Source organism: Centropristis striata, chromosome 15, assembly GCF_030273125.1.
Source record: "Centropristis striata isolate RG_2023a ecotype Rhode Island chromosome 15, C.striata_1.0, whole genome shotgun sequence".
NCBI classification, from domain to species: domain Eukaryota; kingdom Metazoa; phylum Chordata; class Actinopteri; order Perciformes; family Serranidae; genus Centropristis; species Centropristis striata.
In genome coordinates, this window is record NC_081531.1 from 6,570,589 (window position 1) to 6,593,999 (window position 23,411).

The following is a 23,411-nucleotide window of genomic DNA, read 5'->3' on the forward strand; positions in this document are numbered from 1 at the left end:
GGAATGTTAATGACATTTTTAAAAAATAAATACATCTTTTTTTCCCTCTGTTAGTATATCTCCTTGCCTTTTTTTCTAGACACAGTGTCATAGTAAGAGAGTGTCAAAATTGAGTAAATGTACTTAGTTACATTCCACCATTGCCTATGACCAGTGCAATGTTAATCTATATTTAAAATAACCTTAACTTTCTCCAGGTTCAGCAGTCTCCCTCTTCAGGCAGTGTAACCAGTTCCAACATGAATAATAATCAGGTGAGTGAAATGCGACATTTAATTATTTTTCCTCTTTTAAACTGTTTTTTAAACTGTTTTTTATGACACCACATTTGCTAACAAGATCACATGTTTACCTTGTGTTATCTCTACAATATGTTTTATTCCTATTTCTTTTCTGCACCTCCAGCAGGATGCCTCCATCTATGCCAACGTAGGGTTTCAGCATGAGGAAGGGAGACCCCCACCAACCCCACAACCCCCCAGCAATGTTGCCCCCCTCTATGACAACGGAGGGTTTCAGCATGAGGAAGGGAGACCCCCACCAACCCCACAACCCCCCAGCAATGTTGCCCCCCTCTATGACAACGGAGGGTTTCAGCATGAGGAAGGGAGACCCCCACCAACCCCACAACCCCCCAGCTGTGTTGCCCCCCTCTATGCCAACGGAGGGTTTCAGCATGAGGAAGGGAGACCCCCACAACCCCCCAGCTGTGTTGCCGTCACTCCTACAGTAGACACCAACCACACTACAGCACCTGGAACCCCACATGACACACCACAAGAGAAAGGTACAGACAATTTCAAAATTTTCCTGTGAAGCTATAGCGTGTGCAATAAAAAGCTGTGTGAACAACGGCTTCCATTCAGTCATAACAAAAATACATCTTCTGTACAATCATTAACCCTCTGAAGTCTAACAAGTCGCCGATGATTCGCGGGGGGGGGCTCTATTAATATTTGAATAGCTCCGGAACGGAGGATTGTATCAACTTACTTTAAAAAGCAGTTGCTCCGTTCGATCTGCAGCTTTCAGAAGAGGTATTTGTTGTCATTGTACGCCTTCCATAGGTTTTATAATCCGACATGGAACAACAGTCTTTTAGGGGAGTTTATCCAAACCATATTTAGTGGAGCGGCTAAGTGATATAATCTTTCAGTTTATGATACTAGCGTGAAAATTGGCATGAACACTCTCCATGGGTCACTTGACAAGAAAATTGTCCGAGACATTTAAAATTTTAAGATGGCGGCCATTTTTCAAGATGGCCGACACCTAAGTGGAGCAGTTAAGTGATATAATGGTTTATTTGGTGAAAAAAAGCATACAAATTGGCATGAGCAGTCTCTGCTGGTCACTTGACAATAACCCACCCACAGTTACTTGAAATTCCAAGATGGCGGCCATTTTTCAAGATGGCCAACACCTTAGTGGAGCAATTGAATGATACAATGGTTTATTGGGTGATATATGCATAAAAACTGGCATGAGCAGTATCTGTGGGTCACTTGACAATTAGCCAGCCACAGCTACTTGAAATTTCAAGGCGGCAACTTTTTTTTGCAGGATGACTGCCGCCTGCCATGTGAACCTTTAAATTATGAATTTTCTCATAGAAATGCATTGGGTTCCTCAAGAGAGGTTGTTTGACTGTGCTTTGTCTGACTCCTTGCCCACGACCAGTTTGGTAAAACCTGACAGGAGTTCCCTCCCACCGGCGTAGCTCTCCGGGTTCACCGAGGTACACAGGCTCCCTTACCATGAGGGCTTGTGAAATACTTTTTTAAATTACTTTTTTTATAACTAACCATTACTACTGCCATTAAACATGCCAAATAAATACTAAGGGGTGGGGAAACACAGTTGTGGTGCTGAACGGACAGTGCTCCAAAATAATAATTGAGCAATGGTTAATACTGAATGGCAATAATGACAGATCCAGACAGCCATAGGCCTACACTTGAAAACACAAAGGACAACAAGGAATAACACTGGCAAAAGAAACAAGCAAATAAGTTCTAGCAGGGGCAACTGAGTCCATATCTGTAGTACTTACACTTTCCAGTACAAGCCTTGGTGCACCCACATTTTGTCAACTCCCAACAACTCTCCGCAATAGGTGGAAGTGGAGTCCAGAAGACTTTCCACTCCTTGTCCTGTTTAACCCATCCCCAGTCGGACGGGCTCGGCATTTGTGGGTGTCTCTTCAATGCCTGTCCCCACACATATCCAGCCTCATAAGAAGTCTGGGATCTTTTTGACCTCTTGACATGGATATCTTTGGTATCTTTAGTGTCTTTAGCAGCAGTAGATGCCTTTTTTTGTGCCCTTTCCAGCTGTGTGTTGTTGAACATAAGTTTACAGCTTGAATGATATTTTGCTCTGTTTCATGTCAATGTGCTTTCTATGCCATCACCTTCATCTAGTCGGGTTGGACTACGTAAGATAGGCAGAGCATTTATTTTATGAAATAATGGAACATTTCTTGCAATGGTATCATAACCAGTATGATCTTGGTGTCCTGCTGTTTGTTTTCTCAACTGTTATGATGGCTTCTCCAATGTCTGCAGCAAATTCAAAGGCAGAGGCCGAGGGTTTAGCCTTTTACCACCTTTTAATAAGCACTTTGATGTATGGGATACAACTAAGTTCATGCCTTAACCCTACACTTAGTCCAATCGTTCATCCAATGCCATTTTTACCCTGTACGATCTGTACACCACCCGGTTAACTAAAACTACTCAGAGAGTTGTCGTCTCTTCTTTGACTAACTTTACAATTGGCTGACATTGAACCCCACTCTGAGTTTAACAGCAGTCATATATCACCAGTGTGCCCTGGTAGTGCAGATACTCACTCTTGTCTAATCTGTCTATGATCAACAAATCAACACAACTGTATTATGATCTGTTAAAACTTGTTTTCCAGAATAATCTAAAACCCAATACATTTCTATGAGAAAATTGATCTTTTGAGGATCCAGGGGGCGGCCATCTTGAAAATAGAAATTTCAAGTGGCTGGGAGTGTTTTTTTGTCAACCCAAGTAACTGTGGGTGGCTTATTGTCAAGTGACCCATGGAGACTGCTCATGCCAATTTTTATGGTTGTATCACCAAATAAAACATTATATAATTTAATTGCTCCACTAAGGTGTCGGCCATCTTGAAAAATGGCCGCCATCTTGGAAATTCAAATAACTGTCGGTGGGTCATTGTCAAGTGACCAGCAGAGACTGCTCATGCCAATTTTTATGCTTGTATCACCAAATAAACCATTATATCACTTAACTGATCCACTTAGGTGTCGGCCATCTTGAAAAGTGGCCGCCATCTTAAAATTTCAAATGTCTCGGACAATTTTCTTGTTAAGTGACCCATGGAGAGTGTTCATGCCAATTTTCACGCTTGTATCATGAACTGAAAGATTCTGGCAAAAATGAGCACTTAGCCGCTCCACTAATTGTATATATTGATATTTAGCGCACAGAGAGGGGAGGGGGAGCAGGATGGATGGGCTCTCATTGTTTTTGCAAGAAAGTTTATTTGTTACAGTAAAATAAGTAACAACAATTAGTTTTGCTTTGCAAAATGTCACTAAAACACTAGTGCACTTTGAAGGAATTGCTTTGAAGTGTAGCCATTTGAGCTATTCTTGAGAAAAACGTCTCAACTTATTTGTAAATATATGTAATTTTGTACAATGTAGAATGTTTATTTGTTTTCCCCCTGATCCCCAAGACCTAAAAATATAACATTCAGTTGAAAAAGGCCATTGCATTTATGTTTTCGTGTGTGGTTTTAGTATATTTCTGTAAAATTAAATTTTCGCTTTATTTGTTCCTTTGTCTTCAGGGTTATATAACTTTTTACACATTCATGTGACATATGACAGAACCATATATTCTGGTAGCACTGGTAGTCCTTAAAAAAATGGTATATATTACTTCATTCTGCATCAAAGGGTTGAAGAAATACATGCATTTAACAACAACAAAAAACAGGCGGAAATAAACAGGAAAAATTGGCTTAGACTCCAGAGGGTTAACTTGTTTAAGTTAAGTTATAGTGATACTCTGCTAGTTGCACTATCATAATAAAAGGAGGGTGAACTCGTAAAAATTGGAGAGAAAACTATGAGGGGCCATACAGGCTTTTTTTCTCTTGTTATAATCTTTAGCTGTATCTGTATTTGTATAGAAGACAGGAAATGGTTTATGCAGGAGTCACATTACATAAAGCAAATGTTGTATTTTCTAACCTAATATTCATTGGCAATGTAATTTTTGTGCCTTCAAAGCATCAAATTGATTTAATATTGGCATATTATTTACAATGTATTTATTTTGTAACTCATTTCCACATCCTCATACTGTACTTTTCATTACTTTAAGAAACATAATAGCTGCCCACATATTTGGATAGAAAAAATATCTCTGTTTCTGTCACATTATTTGTGCTTTTTTCTTTTGGATACATGCCTACATGTGTCACTGGAGCTAAACTCAGAATGATGAACTCTTTACCTGTTGTAGGATTTGAATTCCTTATGAACATATTAGAGCTAGAAGTGGCTTAAGTTTGCGATGTGTTATATGACGTTTCTACAGTATTTTAGATCTACAGAATGTTTTGTTTCTTTGTCATATCTGCAGAACAGTAGCTTGTAACTGTTATTTGCATGTGTGACACTATGCACATCTTGGAGAGCATGCATTTTATTTTCATTAAATCAGTTTTATTACAATTTTTGTGATCTTGCTTTGCAGGAAAGAAGAAATGTCAGCGGAAATATATACTGTGTGGCTCTCTGTGTGCGCTCCTTGTCCTGGCGGTGGCCATCCTGCTCTGGTACTTCTGTAAGTACCAGATATATGTTAATCTAGTGTGATGGTCGTGTCAGCAGATTCCTGTGTGCTTTATACTCTATATTTGTGTGTGTTTGTTTGCAGTATACTACCAGTGTTTACAGGGGAAGTCGTGTAAATGTGATGGAAAGTGTTTGAGCTCCTCCCAGTGGTGTGATGGTGTTAAAGACTGCCCTCATGGAGAGGATGAATCTCACTGCTGTAAGACATTAATATTACCATCAACACCTACACACACATATACTGTATCTGTCTTAGTGCATCACATCAGTGAACATCATGATGGCGGATTCTCTATGAGCCATACTTCATTATTTCCTCTACAAATAATACTTTTCACATTTATAATTTTACCCCTCACATTCACAATATTACCTCTCACATACACAATTTTACCTCTCACATTCACAATTTTACCTATCACATTAACAATTTTACCTCTCATATTAACAATTTTACCTCTCACATTCTCAATTTTACCTCTCACGTACATGATGTTACCTCTCACATACACAGTTTTACCTCTCACATTCTCAATTTTACCTCTCACATTAACAATTTTACCTCTCACATTCTCAATTTTACCTCTCACATACACAATGTTACCTCTTACATTCACAATTTTACCTCTCACATTCACAATTTTACCTCTCACATACACAATTTTACCTCTCGCATTTACAATTTTACCTCTCACATTAACAATTTGACCTCTCACACACAATTTTACCTCTCACATACACAATTTTACCTCTCACATTCACAATTTTACCTCTCAAATTCACAATTTTACCTCTCACATACACAATTTTACCTCTCACATCCACAATTTTACCTCTCACATCCACAATTTTACCTCTTATATTAACAATTTTACCTCTCACATTAACAATTTTATCTCTCACAGTCACAATTTTACCTCTCACATTCACAATTTTACCTCTCACATTCACAATTTCACCTCTCACATTCACAATTTTACCTCTCACATTCACAATTTTACCATTCACATTTATAATTTTACCTCACACATAAACAATTTTACCTCTCACATTAGCAATTTTACCTCTCACATTCACAATTTTACCTCTCACATTCACAATTTTACCTCTCACATACACAATTTTACCTCTCACTTTCACAATTTTACCTCTCACATACACAATTTTACCTCTCACATTCACAATTTTACCTTTCACATTTATAATTTTACCTCTCACATAAACAATTTTACCTCTCACATTCACAATTTTACCTCTCACATACACAATTTTACCTCTCACATTCACAATTTTACCTCTCACATTAACAATTTGACCTCTCACACACAATTTTACCTCTCACATCCCCAATTTTACCTCTCACATTCACAATTTTACCTCTCAAATTCACAATTTTACCTCTCACATACACAATTTTACCTCTCACATCCACAATTTTACCTCTCACATCCACAATTTTACCTCTTATATTAACAATTTTACCTCTCACATTAACAATTTTATCTCTCACATTCACAATTTTCCCTCTCACATTCACAATTTTACCTCTCACATTCACAATTTTACCTCTCACATTCACAATTTCACCTCTCACATTCAGAATTTTACCTCTCACATACACAATTTTACCTCTCACATCCACAATTTTACCTCTCACATTAGCAATTTTACCTCTCACATTCACAATTTTACCTTTCACATTTATAATTTTACCTCACACATAAACAATTTTACCTCTCACATTAGCAATTTTACCTCTCACATTCACAATTTTACCTCTCACATTCACAATTTTACCTATCACATTTATAATTTTACCTCTCACATACACAATTTTACCTCTCACTTTCACAATTTTACCTCTCACATACACACTTTTACCTCTCACATTCACAATTCTACCTCTCACATTAACAATTTTACCTCTCACACACAATTTTACCTCTCACATCCCCAATTTTACCTCTCACATTCACAATTTTACCTCTCACATGCACAATTTTACTTCTCACATTCACACATTTTTTGTGAATGTGAGGGGTAAAATTGTGAATGTGAGAGGTAAAGTTACTTACTTATTACATACGGCTCCTCATAATTCTCCCTTACAGTTCGCCTCCACGGGACCAACTTCATGCTGCAAAGTTACTCAGATGCCAACCAGACGTGGTTGCCGGTTTGTGCTGACAACTGGGACGACGACTATGGCAGAGCTGTGTGTGAGCAGATGGGCTACAACGGGTGATTATTGTTCAGACATTTTCAAACAGAATGCAATCATTTTCTTCTCCCTCGTGACATATATAAAGTGGTGGAAAGTAACTAAGTATATTTACTCAATTATTGTACGTAAGTACAATTTTGAGGTACTTGTACTTTACTTGAGTATTTCCATTTTATGTAACCTTATTTTTTATTTTATTTTTTCTACTCCACTACACTTAGCTGACAGCTTTAGTTAATTTTGAGGTCGAGATTTAACATGAAAAACAGGATTAATTTAAAGGGATTAGACATTTGTTTTTGAATGATACCTCATATCAATATATTAGGTAGTTAAAATGAACCCTGTCTTTACAAAAATTAAAACACTGCTTGCATAAATGCATCAATACAAATAATGCAATAATATATTTAGAAAATATAAAACAATCTGAGTGAGTACATTCTGCATAACAAATACTTTTACTTTTGATACTTTAAGTACATTTTGATGCTGATACAGTTGTACTTTTACTTCAGTTAGTTTCGAATGCAGGACTTTTACTTTACTTCCTACTTATATGACTTTATTTATCCCTCAGTGGGGAAATTTAGTTGTCACAGCAGCTCCAGTATCTGAGATTGTCTTGTGATTGATCCTACGCTGTCTTTTATCTGTTTTTTTCTGTCTTTTGTGTGTGTGTGTTGTTGTTTTTTTATCCTTATGGCATCATTCAGCTGTTGTTTGAAAAAGGTGCTATACAATTAAAAGTTATTATTATTATTATTATTATTATTATTATTATTATTGCAGTACACTGTAATATTGCTAGTTTTACTTCAGTAAAAGTACTTTTTCCTCAACTCAATGTATTATTTTTGTCTATACAAATAATCCATATTGTGAATTTGTCCTTGTGTCCTTCCTACAGAAGCCATTACGTGTCCTCCACCCAGATCACTGCAGGTTCTTTGGTATCCAGAGGATCCATGAAGCTGAAGCCTGGTTTTTACCATGGATCACGTATAAAGTCTCATCTTGAACACAGGTACACTGCGCAACCTATCACTGCATAGTAACTTTGTACAGGGTATTTATTATCTTGATAACGACTTCAATATAATTTTCTGCCATTTTTTCCTTTGCAGCAAGAGTTGCTCAGCTAATGCAGTCAAGCTTCAGTGTATCGGTAAGCAATTGCTTTAATCTTCACATAACTCCACCACTGAAATACAGTCATGGAAAAAAATACAAGACCATCCTTTTTCTTCAATTTTGTGTTCATTTTAATGCCTAGTACAACTAAAGGTACATTTGTTTGGACAAATATAATGATAATGTCAGCAGATTCCTGTGTGGTTTATTCTCTATATTTGTGTGTGTGTGTTTGCAGTATACGACCAGTGTTTACTGGGGAAGTCGTGTAAAAGTGGTGGAAAGTGTTTGAGCTCCTCCCAGTGGTGTGATGGTGTGAAAGACTGCCCTAATGGAGAGGATGAATCTCACTGCTGTAAGACATTAATATTAACATCAACACCTACACACACATACATACTGTATCTGTCTTGGTGCATCACATCAGTGAACATCATGGTGGCGGATTCTCTATGAGCCATACTTCATTATTTCCTCTACAAAAAATACTTTTCACATTCACAATTTTACCTCTCACATTCACAATTTTAAATCTCACATTCACAATTTTACCTCTCACATTCACAGTTTTACCTCTCACATTCACAATTTTACCTCTCACATTCACAATTTTACATCTCACATTCACAATTTTACCTCTCACATTCACAATTTTACATCTCACATTCACAATTTTACCTCTCACATTCACAATTTTACCTCTCACATTCACAATTTTACCTATCACATACACAATGTTACCTCTCACATTCTCAATTTTACCTCTCAAATTCACAATTTTACCTCTCACATACACAATTTTACCTCTCACATCCACAATTTTACCTCTCACATCCACAATTTTACCTCTCATATTAACAATTTTACCTCTCACATTAACAATTTTATCTCTCACATTCACAATTTTCCCTCTCACATTCACAATTTTATCTCTCACATTCACAATTTGACCTCTCACATCCCGAATTTGACCTCTCACATTCACAATTTCACCTCTCACATTCACAATTTTACCTCTCACATACACAATTTTACCTCTCACATCCACAATTTTACCTCTCACATCCACAATTTTACCTCTCATATTAACAATTTTACCTCTCACATTAACAGTTTTACCTCTCACATTCACAATTTTCCCTCTCACATACACAATTTTACCTCTCACATTCACAATTTTACCTCTCACATTAACAATTTTACCTCTCACACACAATTTTACCTCTCACATTCAGAATTTTACCTCTCACATACACAATTTTACCTCTCACGTTAACAATTTTACCTCTCTCCTCCACAATTTTACCTCTGTCCTCCACAATTTTACCTCTTACATTCACAATTTTACCTCTCATATTAACAATTTTCCCTCTCACATTCACAATTTTACCTCTCACATTCACAATTTTCCCTCTCACATACACAATTTCACCTCTCACATAGACAATTTTACCTCTCATACACTATTTTACCTCTCATATTAACAATTTTCCCTCTCACATTCACAATTTTACCTCTCACATCCTGAATTTTCCCTCTCACATTCACAATTTTATCTCTCACATTCACAATTTGACCTCTCACATCCCGAATTTGACCTCTCACATTCACAATTTCACCTCTCACATTCACAATTTTACCTCTCACATACACAATTTTACCTCTCACATCCACAATTTTACCTCTCACATCCACAATTTTACCTCTCATATTAACAATTTTACCTATCACATTAACAGTTTTACCTCTCACATTCACAATTTTCCCTCTCACATACACAATTTTACCTCTCACATTCACAATTTTACCTCTCACATTAACAATTTTACCTCTCACACACAATTTTACCTCTCACATTCAGAATTTTACCTCTCACATACACAATTTTACCTCTCACGTTAACAATTTTACCTCTCTCCTCCACAATTTTACCTCTTTCCTCCACAATTTTACCTCTTACATTCACAATTTTACCTCTCATATTAACAATTTTACCTCTCACATTCACAATTTTACCTCTCACATTCACAATTTTCCCTCTCACATACACAATTTCACCTCTCACATAGACAATTTTACCTCTCATACACAATTTTACCTCTCATATTAACAATTTTACCTCTCACATTCACAATTTTACCTCTCACATCCTGAATTTTCCCTCTCACATTCACAATTTTATCTCTCACATTCACAATTTGACCTCTCACATCCCGAATTTGACCTCTCACATTCACAATTTCACCTCTCACATTCATAATTTTATCTCTCACATACACAATTTTACCTCTCACATCCACAATTTTACCTCTCACATCCACAATTTTACCTCTCATATTAACAATTTTACCTCTCACATTAACAGTTTTACCTGTCACATTCACAATTTTCCCTCTCACATACACAATTTTACCTCTCACATTCACAATTTTACCTCTCACATTAACAATTTTACCTCTCACACACAATTTTACCTCTCACATTCAGAATTTTACCTCTCACATACACAATTTTACCTCTCACGTTAACAATTTTACCTCTCTCCTCCACAATTTTACCTCTCTCCTCCACAATTTTACCTCTTACATTCACAATTTTACCTCTCATATTAACAATTTTACCTCTCACATTCACAATTTTACCTCTCACATTCACAATTTTACCTCTCACATACACAATTTCACCTCTCACATAGACAATTTTACCTCTCATACACAATTTTACCTCTCATATTAACAATTTTACCTCTCACATTCACAATTTTACCTCTCACATCCTGAATTTGACCTCTCACATTCACAATTTTACCTCTCACATCCACAATTTTACCTCTCACATCCACAATTTTACCTCTCATATTAACAATTTTACCTCTCACATTCATAATTTTCCCTCTCACATACACAATTTTACCTCTCACATACACAATTTTACCTCTCACATTTATAATTTTACCTCTCACATACACAATTTTACCTCTCACATTCACAATTTTACCTCTCACATTAACAATTTTACCTCTCACATTCACAATTTTACCTCTCACATTCTCAATTTTACCTCTCACATTCACAATTTTACCTCTCACATCCCGAATTTGACCTCTCACATTCACAATTTTACCTCTCACATTCAGAATTTTACCTCTCACATACACAATTTTACCTCTCACATCCACAATTTTACCTCTCACATCCACAATTTTACCACTCATATTATCAATTTTACCTCTCACATTAACAATTTTACCTCTCACATTCAGAATTTTACCTCTCACATATAGGGATGGGTACCGAATTTGGTACTTTTATAGGTACCGACCGAATTCCGTCGGAACTACTGAGTACCGATTCATGTAAAATCAAACGGTACCATGTTTCGGTACCTAGACGGCGTTAACTTTAAACTGATCATTGATTTAAACCTGTATTCATTTAACGTCTTTGATTAACAAGCGTGCTGACGATGGCACTATTTTTTCTTTTTTTATTTACCTCCTCATCCGGTCCTGTCTGCTCACTGCGGCCACTAGCCACTAGCTGCTGCCCTCTTCCAACCCGGCGCAGAGACGAACAGCCCGGCTCGAGGCCTGCTAGCCGCCAGCTGCTATCTCTCCAATGTCTCTACCCGGGCTTGGCCTTACTCCGTTTGCTCTCTCCATTCTTCTGTAGACCAGTCATTAACAGCTAGCAGCTAGCTGCTGCATCTCTGGTCCTCCGCTAATACTCCGCTCTTCAACTCAGGAATATTACCTGCCAATTTACTCCAAACTGCCTCGCTGAAATTAAATCCCTCGGAATCCTGCGTCATCCTCGATATGTGCACAGAGCAGCCCAACTCAACTTTGTTTATTCCAACCATGCTATGGCCACAATACTGTCTGACCGGTGCTGCGCCGCACAGCTACGACGTCATCACAACAAATCACACGTGCACTTGCAACCTTTTTTTTTTTCTCCTCCGTGCACTTGCCACCTGAGAGCTCTCCTCTGTATTCTTTGATAACAAGGCAACCTTCATGTTACAAAATGCACGTTCGCTCAACAATAAAGCACTGCTCATCCTGGATTTTATATTGTTTTGATATATTTTTTAAAGTTTATATTTTGAGAAATAAATATGTTGAATTGAAAAAAATAGATTTTATTATTAAACAAATTAACATTTATTACCCCATAAACAAACGCAAAAGTGCCGAAAATTGGAACCGTTGAGTACCGGTACCGATTCCCTGGTACCGGGTATCGGTACCGTATCGGTTCAAATGTGAAAGGTACCCATCCCTACTCACATACTGAATTTTACCTCTCACATTAACAATTTTACCTCTCTCCTCCACAATTTTACCTCTCACATTCTCAATTTTACCTCTCACATTCACAATTTTACCTCTCACATACACAATGTTACCTCTTACATTCACAATTTTACCTCTCAAATTCACAATTTTACCCCTCACATACACAATTTTACCTCTCACATTCACAATTTTACCTCTCACATTCACCATTTTCCCTCTCACATACACAATTTCACCTCTCACATTAACAATTTTACCTCACACATACACAATTTCACCTCTCCCATACACAATTTTACCTCTCACATTCACAATTTTACCTCTCACATTTATAATTTTACCTCACATACTCAATTTTGCCTCTCACATTAGCAATTTTACCTCTCACATTAACAATTTTACCTCTCACATTCGCAATTTTACTTCTCACATTCACACATTTTTTGTGAATGTGAGGGGTAAAATTGTGAATGTGAGAGGTAAAGTTACTTACTTATTACATACGGCTCCTCATAATTCTCCCTTACAGTTCGCCTCCACGGGACCAACTTCATGCTGCAAAGTTACTCAGATGCCAGCCAGACGTGGTTGCCGGTTTGTGCTGACAACTGGGACGACGACTATGGCAGAGCTGTGTGTGAGCAGATGGGCTACAACGGGTGATTATTGTACAGACATTTTCAAACAGAATGCAATCATTTTCTTCTCCCTCGTGACATATATAAAGTGGTGGAAAGTAACTAAGTATATTTACTCAATTATTGTACGTAAGTACAATTTTGAGGTACTTGTACTTTACTTGAGTATTTCCATTTTATGTAACTTTATTTTTTATTTTATTTTTTCTACTCCACTACACTTAGCTGACAGCTTTAGTTAATTTTGAGGTCGAGATTTAACATGATAAACAGGATTAATTTAAAGGGATTAGACATTTGTTTTTGAATGATGCCTCATAACAATATATTAGGTAGTTAAAATGAACCGTGTCTTTACAAAAATTAAAACACTGCTTGCATAAATGCATCAATACAAATAATGCAATAATATATTTAGAAAATATAGAACAATCTGAGTGAGTACATTCTGCATAACAAGTACTTTTACTTTTGATACTTTAAGTACATTTTGATGCTGATACTTTTGTACTTTTACTTCAGTTAGTTTCAAATGCAGGACTTTTACTTTACTTCCTACTTATATGACTTTATTTATCCCTCAGTGGGGAAATTTAGTTGTCACAGCAGCTCCAGTATCTGAGATTGTCGTGTGATTGATCCTACGCTGTCTTTTATCTGTTTTTTTCTGTCTTTTGTGTGTGTTTTTTACTTATGGCATCATTCAGCTGTTGTTTAAAAAAGGTGCTATACAAAAAAAGTTATTATTATTATTATTATTATTATTGCAGTACTTTGTAATATTGCTAGTTTTACTTCAGTAAAAGTACTTTTTCCTCAACTCAATGTATTATTTTTGTCTATACAAATGATCCATATTGTGAATTTGTCCTTGTGTCCATCCTACAGAAGCTATTACGTGTCCTCCACCCAGATCACTGCAGGTTCTTTGGTATCCAGAGGATCCATGAAGCTGAAGCCTGGTTTTTACTATGGATCACGTATAAAGGCTCATCTTGAACACAGGTACACCGCCCCACCTATCACTGCATAGTAACTTTGTACAGGGTATTTATTATCTTGATAACGACTTCAATATAATTTTCTGCCATTTTTTCCTTTGCAGCAAGAGTTGCTCATACTATGCAGTCAAGCTTAAGTGTATCGGTAAGCCATTGCTTTAACCTTCACATAACTCCACCACAGTCATGGAAAAAAATATTAGACCATCCTTTTTTTCTTCAATTTTGTGTTAATTTTAATGCCTAGTACAACTAAAGGTACATTTGTTTGGACAAATATAATGATAACAATAAAAATAGCTGATAAGAGTTTAATTTAAGAGCTAATATCTAGACATTTCCCATGTTTTTCTTGGCAGTAACCAAAATCATTATCAAGTAAACCATGGAAAATGTCTGGTTATCAGCTCTTAAATTAAACTCTTATTAGCTATTTTTGTTGTTATCTGACCAGGTGTAGGCCTATCACACAATGGGGCGGAGCTCCCCTAAAAGGCGTCCGATCGGAAACAGTGCAATGCCGCAACACGTCCTACGTAAATAATAATATTTTGAAAAATGAATTCAAAAATCTTCAAAATCGAGGATGCACACCTTCGTGCCATGCGCAAGCCACATACGAAATCTGAGGTCAGTCTGACTAACGGTCAGAGAGATATGCCCCAAACACACACACACACAGACACTTCTTGCTTTTATAGTTAGATATTTGTCCAAACAAATGTACCTTTAGTTGTACCAGGCATTAAAATGAACAAGAAATCAAGGAGAAAACAAGGGTGGTCTAATCATTTTTTCCATGACTGTATGTATGATTGTTAATGAGGTGGAATTTAGTTGATATGTGCAAAGCTGGGATTTACCCTGAATTGGATGTTTTCTGTGATTCTGGAGAATAGTTTCATTAAGAGTTTATTAAAAGTTGTATTAAGCTGTTTGTCTCCACCCTCAGAATGTGGACGGAGTGAAGCTTCCCCCAGTTCTCGTATTGTGGGGGGTACATACGCAGTAAATGGGGCCTGGCCGTGGCAGGTCAGCCTCCAGATTCCTTATCAACACGTTTGTGGAGGCTCCATTATCAGCCCTTATTGGATCCTATCTGCTGCACACTGCTTCGAAAAGTAAGTGCCTATTCAGGGCCCTGCATGCAATTGAACTTGTTTGTACATACAGTCATGGAAAAAATAATTAGACCATTGTTTTCTTCAATTTCTTGTTAATTTTAATGCCTGGTACAACATAATGTACATTTGTTTGGACAAATAAAATGATAACACCAAAAATAGCTCATAAGAGTTTAATCTAAGAGCTGATATCTAGACAATCCGGGGTCCCCTCCTGGAGCCAGACCCGGGAGGGGAGCATGCAGGCGAGCGTCTGGTGGCCGGGCTCAGCCCGAAAAAGCCACGTGGATCCAAGGTGAGAGGCGCCGGGCGGGTGTGGTTCCCATTTTTAAAAAGGGACCGGAGGGTGTGTTCCAATTACCGTGGAATCACACTGCTCAGCCTCCCCGGGAAAGTCTACTCCAGGGTGTTGGAAAGGAGGCTCCGGCCGATTTTCTAACCTCAGATTCAGGAGGAACAATGCAGCTTCCGTCCTGGCCGTGGAACAACAGACCAGCTCTTTAAACTTCTGGAGGGGTCATTGGAGTTTGCTCATCCAGTCTACATGTGTTTTGTGGACTTGGAGAAGGCTTATGACTGTGTCCCTCGGGGAGTCTTGTGGGTTGCTTTTATAGATAGATGATCTATTTTTTTTCTTATCATTATATTTGTCTAAACAAATGTACCTAGTTGTACCAGGCATTACATGAACAAAAAAATAGAGAAAACAAGGGTGGTCTAATGATTTTTTTCCATGACTGTATTTGTTTTCTCACTGTGTTTTCTTAGACATTCAGGAGTTAATCGAAGATGTTTGACGATTTTCCCTCATGGCAGGTACTCCGGTCCTGAATCTTGGACGGTACGGTCAGGCCACGTGAGGTTGTCTAGGATGATCTCTGGCAACACAGTGAACAAAATTATCAGTCATCAACAATACAACCCAAAAACTCGTGACAATGACATCGCTCTCCTAAAGCTCAATACACCTCTGACATTTTCAAGTAAGTACCTGCCAGCAAAAGTCATGTTTCATGGTTTGGTTTGTGCATTCATAAAACCCACACATGTTAATCTCTCAGGGACAGTGAGGCCAGTGTGTCTCCCCAACATGGGTGTGGACCTCTCTGCTGGACAAAGCGCCTGGATCACAGGATGGGGAGCCTTAAGTTCATCTGGTAAGCCAAATGTCCAATGTGTCATCGAGTACAGATTATATCACATGTGCATGACCTGGCTGTAGATTATTTGTCCAAATGTTTCAGGGGTGACCTGTTCCTGTAAGGAAACAGTGTTTTTTTTATGCTTGACTGAGTTAACTGTGGGTGTGCAATCATTTATTTCTCTCAGGATGGTACCCTGATAGACTGAACCAGGCCCAGGTGACTGTTTACAGCAGAGAGGAATGTAACGTCCCTCATGTGTTAGATGGAAATGTCACTGAGACCATGATCTGTGCCGGCAAACTGGCGGGAGGAGTGGACTCATGTAAGGTTAGAAAAAAATATTAGACCCTTATTTCCTTCAATTTCTTGTTCATTTTAATGCCTGGTACAACTAAAGGTACACTTATTTGGACAAATATGATGATAAGAACAAAAATAGCTCATAAGAGTTTAATTTAAGAGCTGATATCTAGACATTTTCCCTGGTTTCTTGATAATAACTAAAATCATTATTGGTTATGCAATGCACTGCAGGGTGACAATGGAGGACCCCTGGTGATTAAGCAGGGAGGTGTATGGTGGCTGGCAGGGGACACTAGCTGGGGGATTGGATGTGCTTGGAGGAACAAGCCAGGAGTCTACGGGAATGTGACCTATTTCGTCAACTGGGTGTATGAACAAATGCAGGTATGTTAATGCAATAGAGACGTCATTCTCTGTACAATGTGAGTTTCCCAAACTGTCTAATTTTAGCTTTTTGACTCATAATAACACTAATAAATACTTTAGTTATTTAAGTCTACATGTTCTAACCTTTTTTTCATCTCCACAGAATGAGTGACAGACCTGAAGACAACTCTTACATTAATCAGCAGCACTTTCTTCATCACACACTTTAAATCTCAAGCTCTGAGGGAACTTATTGATCAGGACGATTTTCATAATCTGAAAGCTTATACTTAAAAAAAAAGGATGTGTCATTTCATTATTTTTTTTATATACTTGTTAATAACAGACACAATGTTAGCTGCCTTTACACATCAGACAAGCCTCCTCACTGTCCATTTTTAAAACTCATCTTAAAACCTATTTTTATTCCTTGGCTTTTAACCACGCATGAGACTCTGCTCTTGTTTTTAGTGTTTTATGGTTTGCTTTTATTTATTGATTTTTAAATTGTTTTTTAAAAAGCAATGAATCTATTTATTTTAGTGTTTATTCCTGTTTTATTTATTTTATTGTCTCTTGTTCTGTTTGTTTATGTACAGCACTTTGTTGCGGCTGTGGTTGTTTTAAAGTGCTTTACTAATAAAGTTGAGTTGAGTTAAAATGAATCTATTTATTTGTTGTAATTACACTAATTTTGCACAAAAAACTGAGTTTTAATTTCACACATTGTGACAAATACGACAGTGTTGAAATGTATCTAAGTAGATCTACTCAAGTACTGTACTAATTCACAGTACTTGCACTTTATTTGACTATTCCCTTTTTTATGCAACTTTATATTTTTACTCCACTACATCTCAGAGGCAAATATTGTTCAAGAAATTTCTTACTCCTTCACAGTTGTGTGACCACTTTACCTACTTTTCAGATCACTTTAATTATTTATTTTTTCCCTTCCTGTCCAGTGAAAACAACAAATAATAATTATAATGTTTATTATAAACTAGAGGATGAAGTAAATTACCTTTTAAAATAAATAAACTGATTAAAAACCCATCGTCATTGTCACAAAGTTGGGTAGTCCCCGTAAGTTAAGTAGACTTTCAGAGATACCCTATAGCCGTGTTTCCTTTAGGTGGAAGAGTAGCCACCGGGACAGTCTCAGGCCACGCCCTCTCAAATGTCCGCTCACTCTGCGTGTCTCCATTACAAAAAGGCCCCCAGAGGGATTAACAGACTCCGGAGGTGACGTATAGTTTTCGATCGTCACGTAAACGATTATTGACAGTTTTGACCTTGAATGGGATCACATACGCGAGGGATTAAACACGGGAGACGCAACTGTGGCCTATTTTGCTAACTGTGCACGAAGTCAACAGCTGATCATAAACAAAGCAGCATGGATAATTATGCACAGCATCTCCGCTGATCATAAAAATAGTGATCGTGAATTAACCGGCATCACTAACTGTGCACAGAGTGTCCGGTGCTTGTTGTAAACAAACAGAGATCGCTAAGTGAACACCTCCTGCAGCAGCAGCACATACACACTGTACTGCTACAGAGCTAACTGTTAGCCTGTTAGCGCATACACACTGTACTGCTACAGAGCTAACTGTTAGCCTGTTAGCAATTTGCAGACTGGACGCTAAGGGGTTAACATCCCCTCCGGCTCTGTGACTGCAGCTGGGAGAGACTGCTGCAGGAGGACTGTGCTGCTTTGACTCGTTCTTACTCTTCTTAACAAGCCGCGGCAACAAAGTCGCCAAGTTGCTAACACTGCTTCGCAGGCTTTTACAAATAGCGCGTGTTGTTGTGGCGTCGAGTACTACGTCACATCCTGCTTAGCGTTCTATCCAATCAGCAACCAGGCTTTTTCAGGGTAGAAAAACGGCCCTGCTCTTCGACAGGGACTAAAAAAGTCCTGACAAAAGACCCCTCAGGACGGCTCATATTCAAATTAGGGGCCTTTATGTCACTGTCCTCTGACCAATATAATAAATACATGCTATACCACGACATATATGGTTATGGAAATATGAAATGACCTATGATGATCTTATGGAATATGATGCATTGCTGTAAATTAAACTACCCAGTAACGGTAATATAAAGGAGTTAAAATGAGCTCAACCTTAAATTTCTACATCAGTAAAATGCAACATACTGTACACATTGATGCAGCAGTAATATTAATCCAAAGCTGGTCTGGTCATACATCTCTAATAATTTAATCAATTAAGTAAACCTATTAAGGTTGCTTATTTACCCTATTAATTAGGGTCCAGGACATGAAGTTAATTCTCATGCTCAACTATGTCCCGTAAGTTGTTGCAGCACTTTTTGGGATAATACTATTTGTTACACACATATGCTGCTGAATTATAATAATATCATCAATAGACCAAGACCTTTGGAAAAACACATAAAAATCTGTGCTGTGATTTGGTTTGAAAAATGTTTCTGTATTTTCAGCTATTGGATGACGAGCACTTCTCTTCTGTAAACTGCTGAGAAACCCCCTTAATGTCAATATACGTATGCATCGCCACAGTTTCAATGTGGACACTCAAATGTCTCGAATACAGTATCTGCCCAGCCCCATCTGAGTTATGACATTGTGTAATGGCCAGAAAAGTGTTTTTGCAGAACATTGTGATGTCACAGAGAAGTTGACCTTTGACCTTATGGATATAAAATCTCATCTCTTCATCATTTTATCCTGTTAGACATTTGTGTGACATTTTGTCACAGTCAGTGTATTTTTTTCTTGAGTTATGGCCAAAAACACATTTTGTGAGGTCACAGTGATTTCGATCTTTGACCACCAAAAAAAGTCCAAATGGACGTCAGAAAAAATAAATATACACTTTTCATAATTGGTTTTCTTCAAACAGAATGAGGAATGAGTTTTAAATAGTGACCTTTCTCAAACACAATGAGTGCCAGCAGATAACTTTTTATCATACATCACGTGTAAACACTTCAGTGTTTATTGTCAGTGACACAGAAACCTACAGTACCAACGAATAATGCTGTTGTTAACTGGAAGGAAGCAGGAAGACGAGTGCTCGTCATCAAGCTGAAAACATGAGTCACATGCAAGCAGTGAATTATTTACAGCCATAACTATGTTAAAAGGATGAGTGATGAAGCTAGTTTGTTGATTTTTGAGGCAGTCGTTATAAAAAAAAACCTAATATCACAATTTTTTTTTGGTCAAATCTTCCTCAGCATCCTTCTTCATGCATTCATCACTGTACTGAGGTGAAACCCAACAGGTGGGTTTAAAGTGGAGTCTAATCTTCTTGTAAAGGGAGATTGGTGGGTGACTACGTCTATTATTTATATACAGTCTGCTCTGACCTCAAGATATCTGAATGAAAATGGGCTCTATGGGTAGCCACAAGTCTCCTCTTTACATACATGCTTTATGATGATAACATTAAGTTTAAGGCAAAAACCACATTGTTTTTCTCATGCATTATTTTCACCTATTGCATATAAATATTTCTGCATGCTGTGGTCCCAAACAATCTGTGAGTTGCATAAAGTGGATATCAATGGAAAGCTGAGACTCTTGTGGATTCAATGAGTAATAGATTTTATTCATGTGGGATGATGTTAGTCCCTGCAGTAGCCATGTCACTGTAGTGAGAGCATTTCTTGAAACTTGATCTCACTGTATTGTTGTGACCTATAGGATAATCACAGCCTCAAGATGTTAAAATACAAGATGGGTAGCTTTCCTAGTTACGTAGATTATATGTGTGTGAAGCATGCATGTAGTCAACATGATATAAAGTTATGATATAGGTCTTCAATATACACCAATACTCAACGATCTGTTAAACCAAAGGCATTTTGAGCTCAGCCTTTCGTGTCTTTTTTGGTCATTTTGTGTCTTTTTTGGTCATTTGTGTCTTTTTTTGACATCATAAAGAAGTCATGCTCCGACGTTATCGTGGACTCCAGAGGGTTAAAAGCTAAATTCTCAGCAAAGAACATAAATCTTTACGTGTCACATTATCAGCAAGAATGAAAATAAAAAGAGCTGGATCTATGTTAAAGTTGATCCCCAACACCTAAAAGTATTTAATTTCAATCAAGAGACCTGCAGACAAACAAACAGTGTCACACACACCAGATCACATTTGTTTTGGAGAGAGTTGTTCCCTTTATATGCAAACGATTCCTGTGTGTGATCGGGCCATGTATTTGAATAATTCAGATGAAATGCACCTGTGTGTGTTTGTGTGTGTGCAGTGGTTCCAGCTGCAGCCCCGCCCGACCTGCCAACAGATGAGCCGATAACAGACCAGACACACACACACACACACACACACACACACACATACACTGCCTAACAGAGATACCTGAACTAGTTCAGGTCACTTCAGGTCACCTGAAACAGTAGTTCTCAACCTTTTTGAGTTGCGACCCCCAATTTAACATGCATGCTGTCCGCGACCCCCGATCACTGAACAGAATCTCACAGTTCAGATCAGACAAACTCAGTTGATACGAATTAATCTAAATCCTTTAAAGGTCCATTCTGACCTCCTGAGTGTGAAAGTCAGCTTCAAGCCAGAGACTCCTTGGAAAGTAATAACTTGCTACTTTGGGATTTGTCAGAAAAGACACAAAATAACCCAAAAAAGAATCAAATTGACCACAAAATGATCAAAAAATGACCACAAAATGATCAAAAAAAGACACAAAATGACCATAAAAGACACAAAATGACCAAAACAGACACAGATTGACCACAAAATGATCAAAAAATGACCACAAAATGATCAAAAAAAGGAAACAAAATGACCAAAAAAGACACAAATTGACCACAAAATGATAAAAAAAAAAGTCACAAAATGACCAAGAGAGACACAAAATGACCATAAAAGACACAAAATGACCAAAACAGACACACATTGACCACAAAATGATAATAAAGACACACATATGGCCACAAAATGATAAAAAAAGACACAAAATGACCAAGAGAGACACAAAATCACCAGAAAAGACACAAAATTAGCAAAAAAGACACACAATCACCAAAAAAAGACACAAAATAACTAAAAAAAACTAAATTACCAAAAAAAGACACAAAATCACTAAAAGAGACACTAAATTACCAAAAAAGACACAAAATTACCAAAAAAAAAGACACAAAATTACCAAAAAAGACACAAAATGACAAAAAAAAAACCACAAAATGACTAAAAAAGACATTAAATTACCAAAAAGATGAAACAACACTTTAACACAGTGGAGACAGAGCTGACTTCCAAAATGAAATGGAAAGAAATCATTTCACGACCCCAATTGGGGTCTGGAGCCCAAGGTTGAGAACAGCTGAACTAGAGGATGAAGTAAATTCTCCTACCTCTTAAGATAAATACACTCATTAAAACCCCATCGTCATCCTCACAAAGTTGGGTGAGTTAAGTAGACTTTCAGAGATGTCACTCTATGTCACTGTCCTCTGACCAATATGTCGACATATATCCATATATAATACAGTCTGTTTCGTGATTTTAGCATCTGTGTTTTGGATGAAACTTTATGTTCTGATTCTTGTACGTGGGATCAAATCTGGAGCGAACCATAGAGGGAAGTATGGAGTATACAAAAATAAGCTTTACCATGTGGCTGTTTCATAATTCATTAATTTAATTACCATAACACATGCTTTACCATGACGTATATGGTTATGGACAATGGTGGATTAACTATATGGGTAACTGGGCAATTGCCCAGAGGCCCACAACCTCTAAAGGGCCCAGGACAGTGTGGGCACAAGCAAAATATCTGTGTTGGAGCCATCTTGAAAACTTAGATATAATTTGAAAATAGGTAAACTTGTTTTAAGTTAATTATTAGGGCCTCGGGGCAATCGCACCGAGCACTACTGTTATACTGTGGATTTCTTCTTATTCCTCTTCCGGACGCAATTTCGTCCCGCTACTAGTCCTACAACTTAAAAATTTTGCATTGAAATGAATGGGACGGCCGACAAAAAATGAGCAAAAAAGAACAATCATTGGAGATTTTTAAACGTCTACTTCTCCGGCATAATTTCACCTAGAGACTCCATTTGAACTTTAAACAGTAGACACAAGTCTTGTGTATTGGTGTATTAATCCACATTTCGATAGTTCATATAGTTTTTTATCAATCCCTGTTCAATGACCATGATAATTTTTTGAGAAATTCTGAGATTATAATGGGTGTGTATTGTACGGAATGTTCGTGTCAGAGTGTAGAGGGAGAGGTAAAACTGTCAAAAAATAAATTTTAAAACTGCGC

General features: G+C 37.4%; 1 protein-coding gene and 1 long non-coding RNA gene across 2 annotated transcripts; both read left to right on the forward strand.

Moving 5' to 3' along the window:
- The first annotated feature begins 239 nt into the window (after positions 1-239).
- LOC131986970 (transmembrane protease serine 2-like) lies at positions 240-17,271 on the forward strand. The gene is made up of 13 exons (XM_059352110.1): positions 240-254; positions 406-787; positions 4,764-4,853; positions 4,947-5,063; positions 6,976-7,105; positions 7,999-8,115; positions 8,216-8,256; positions 15,114-15,282; positions 16,102-16,268; positions 16,347-16,442; positions 16,615-16,757; positions 16,965-17,117; positions 17,263-17,271. The coding sequence occupies exons 1-13, from the start codon at positions 240-242 to the stop codon at positions 17,269-17,271; spliced, it is 1,629 nt and encodes a 542-aa protein (XP_059208093.1).
- On the forward strand, positions 11,658-12,280 carry LOC131986844 (uncharacterized). Its single transcript, XR_009395712.1, has 2 exons — positions 11,658-12,100; positions 12,232-12,280. It is a non-coding gene; the product is annotated as an uncharacterized LOC131986844 (long non-coding RNA).
- Positions 17,272-23,411: the final 6,140 nt, after the last annotated feature.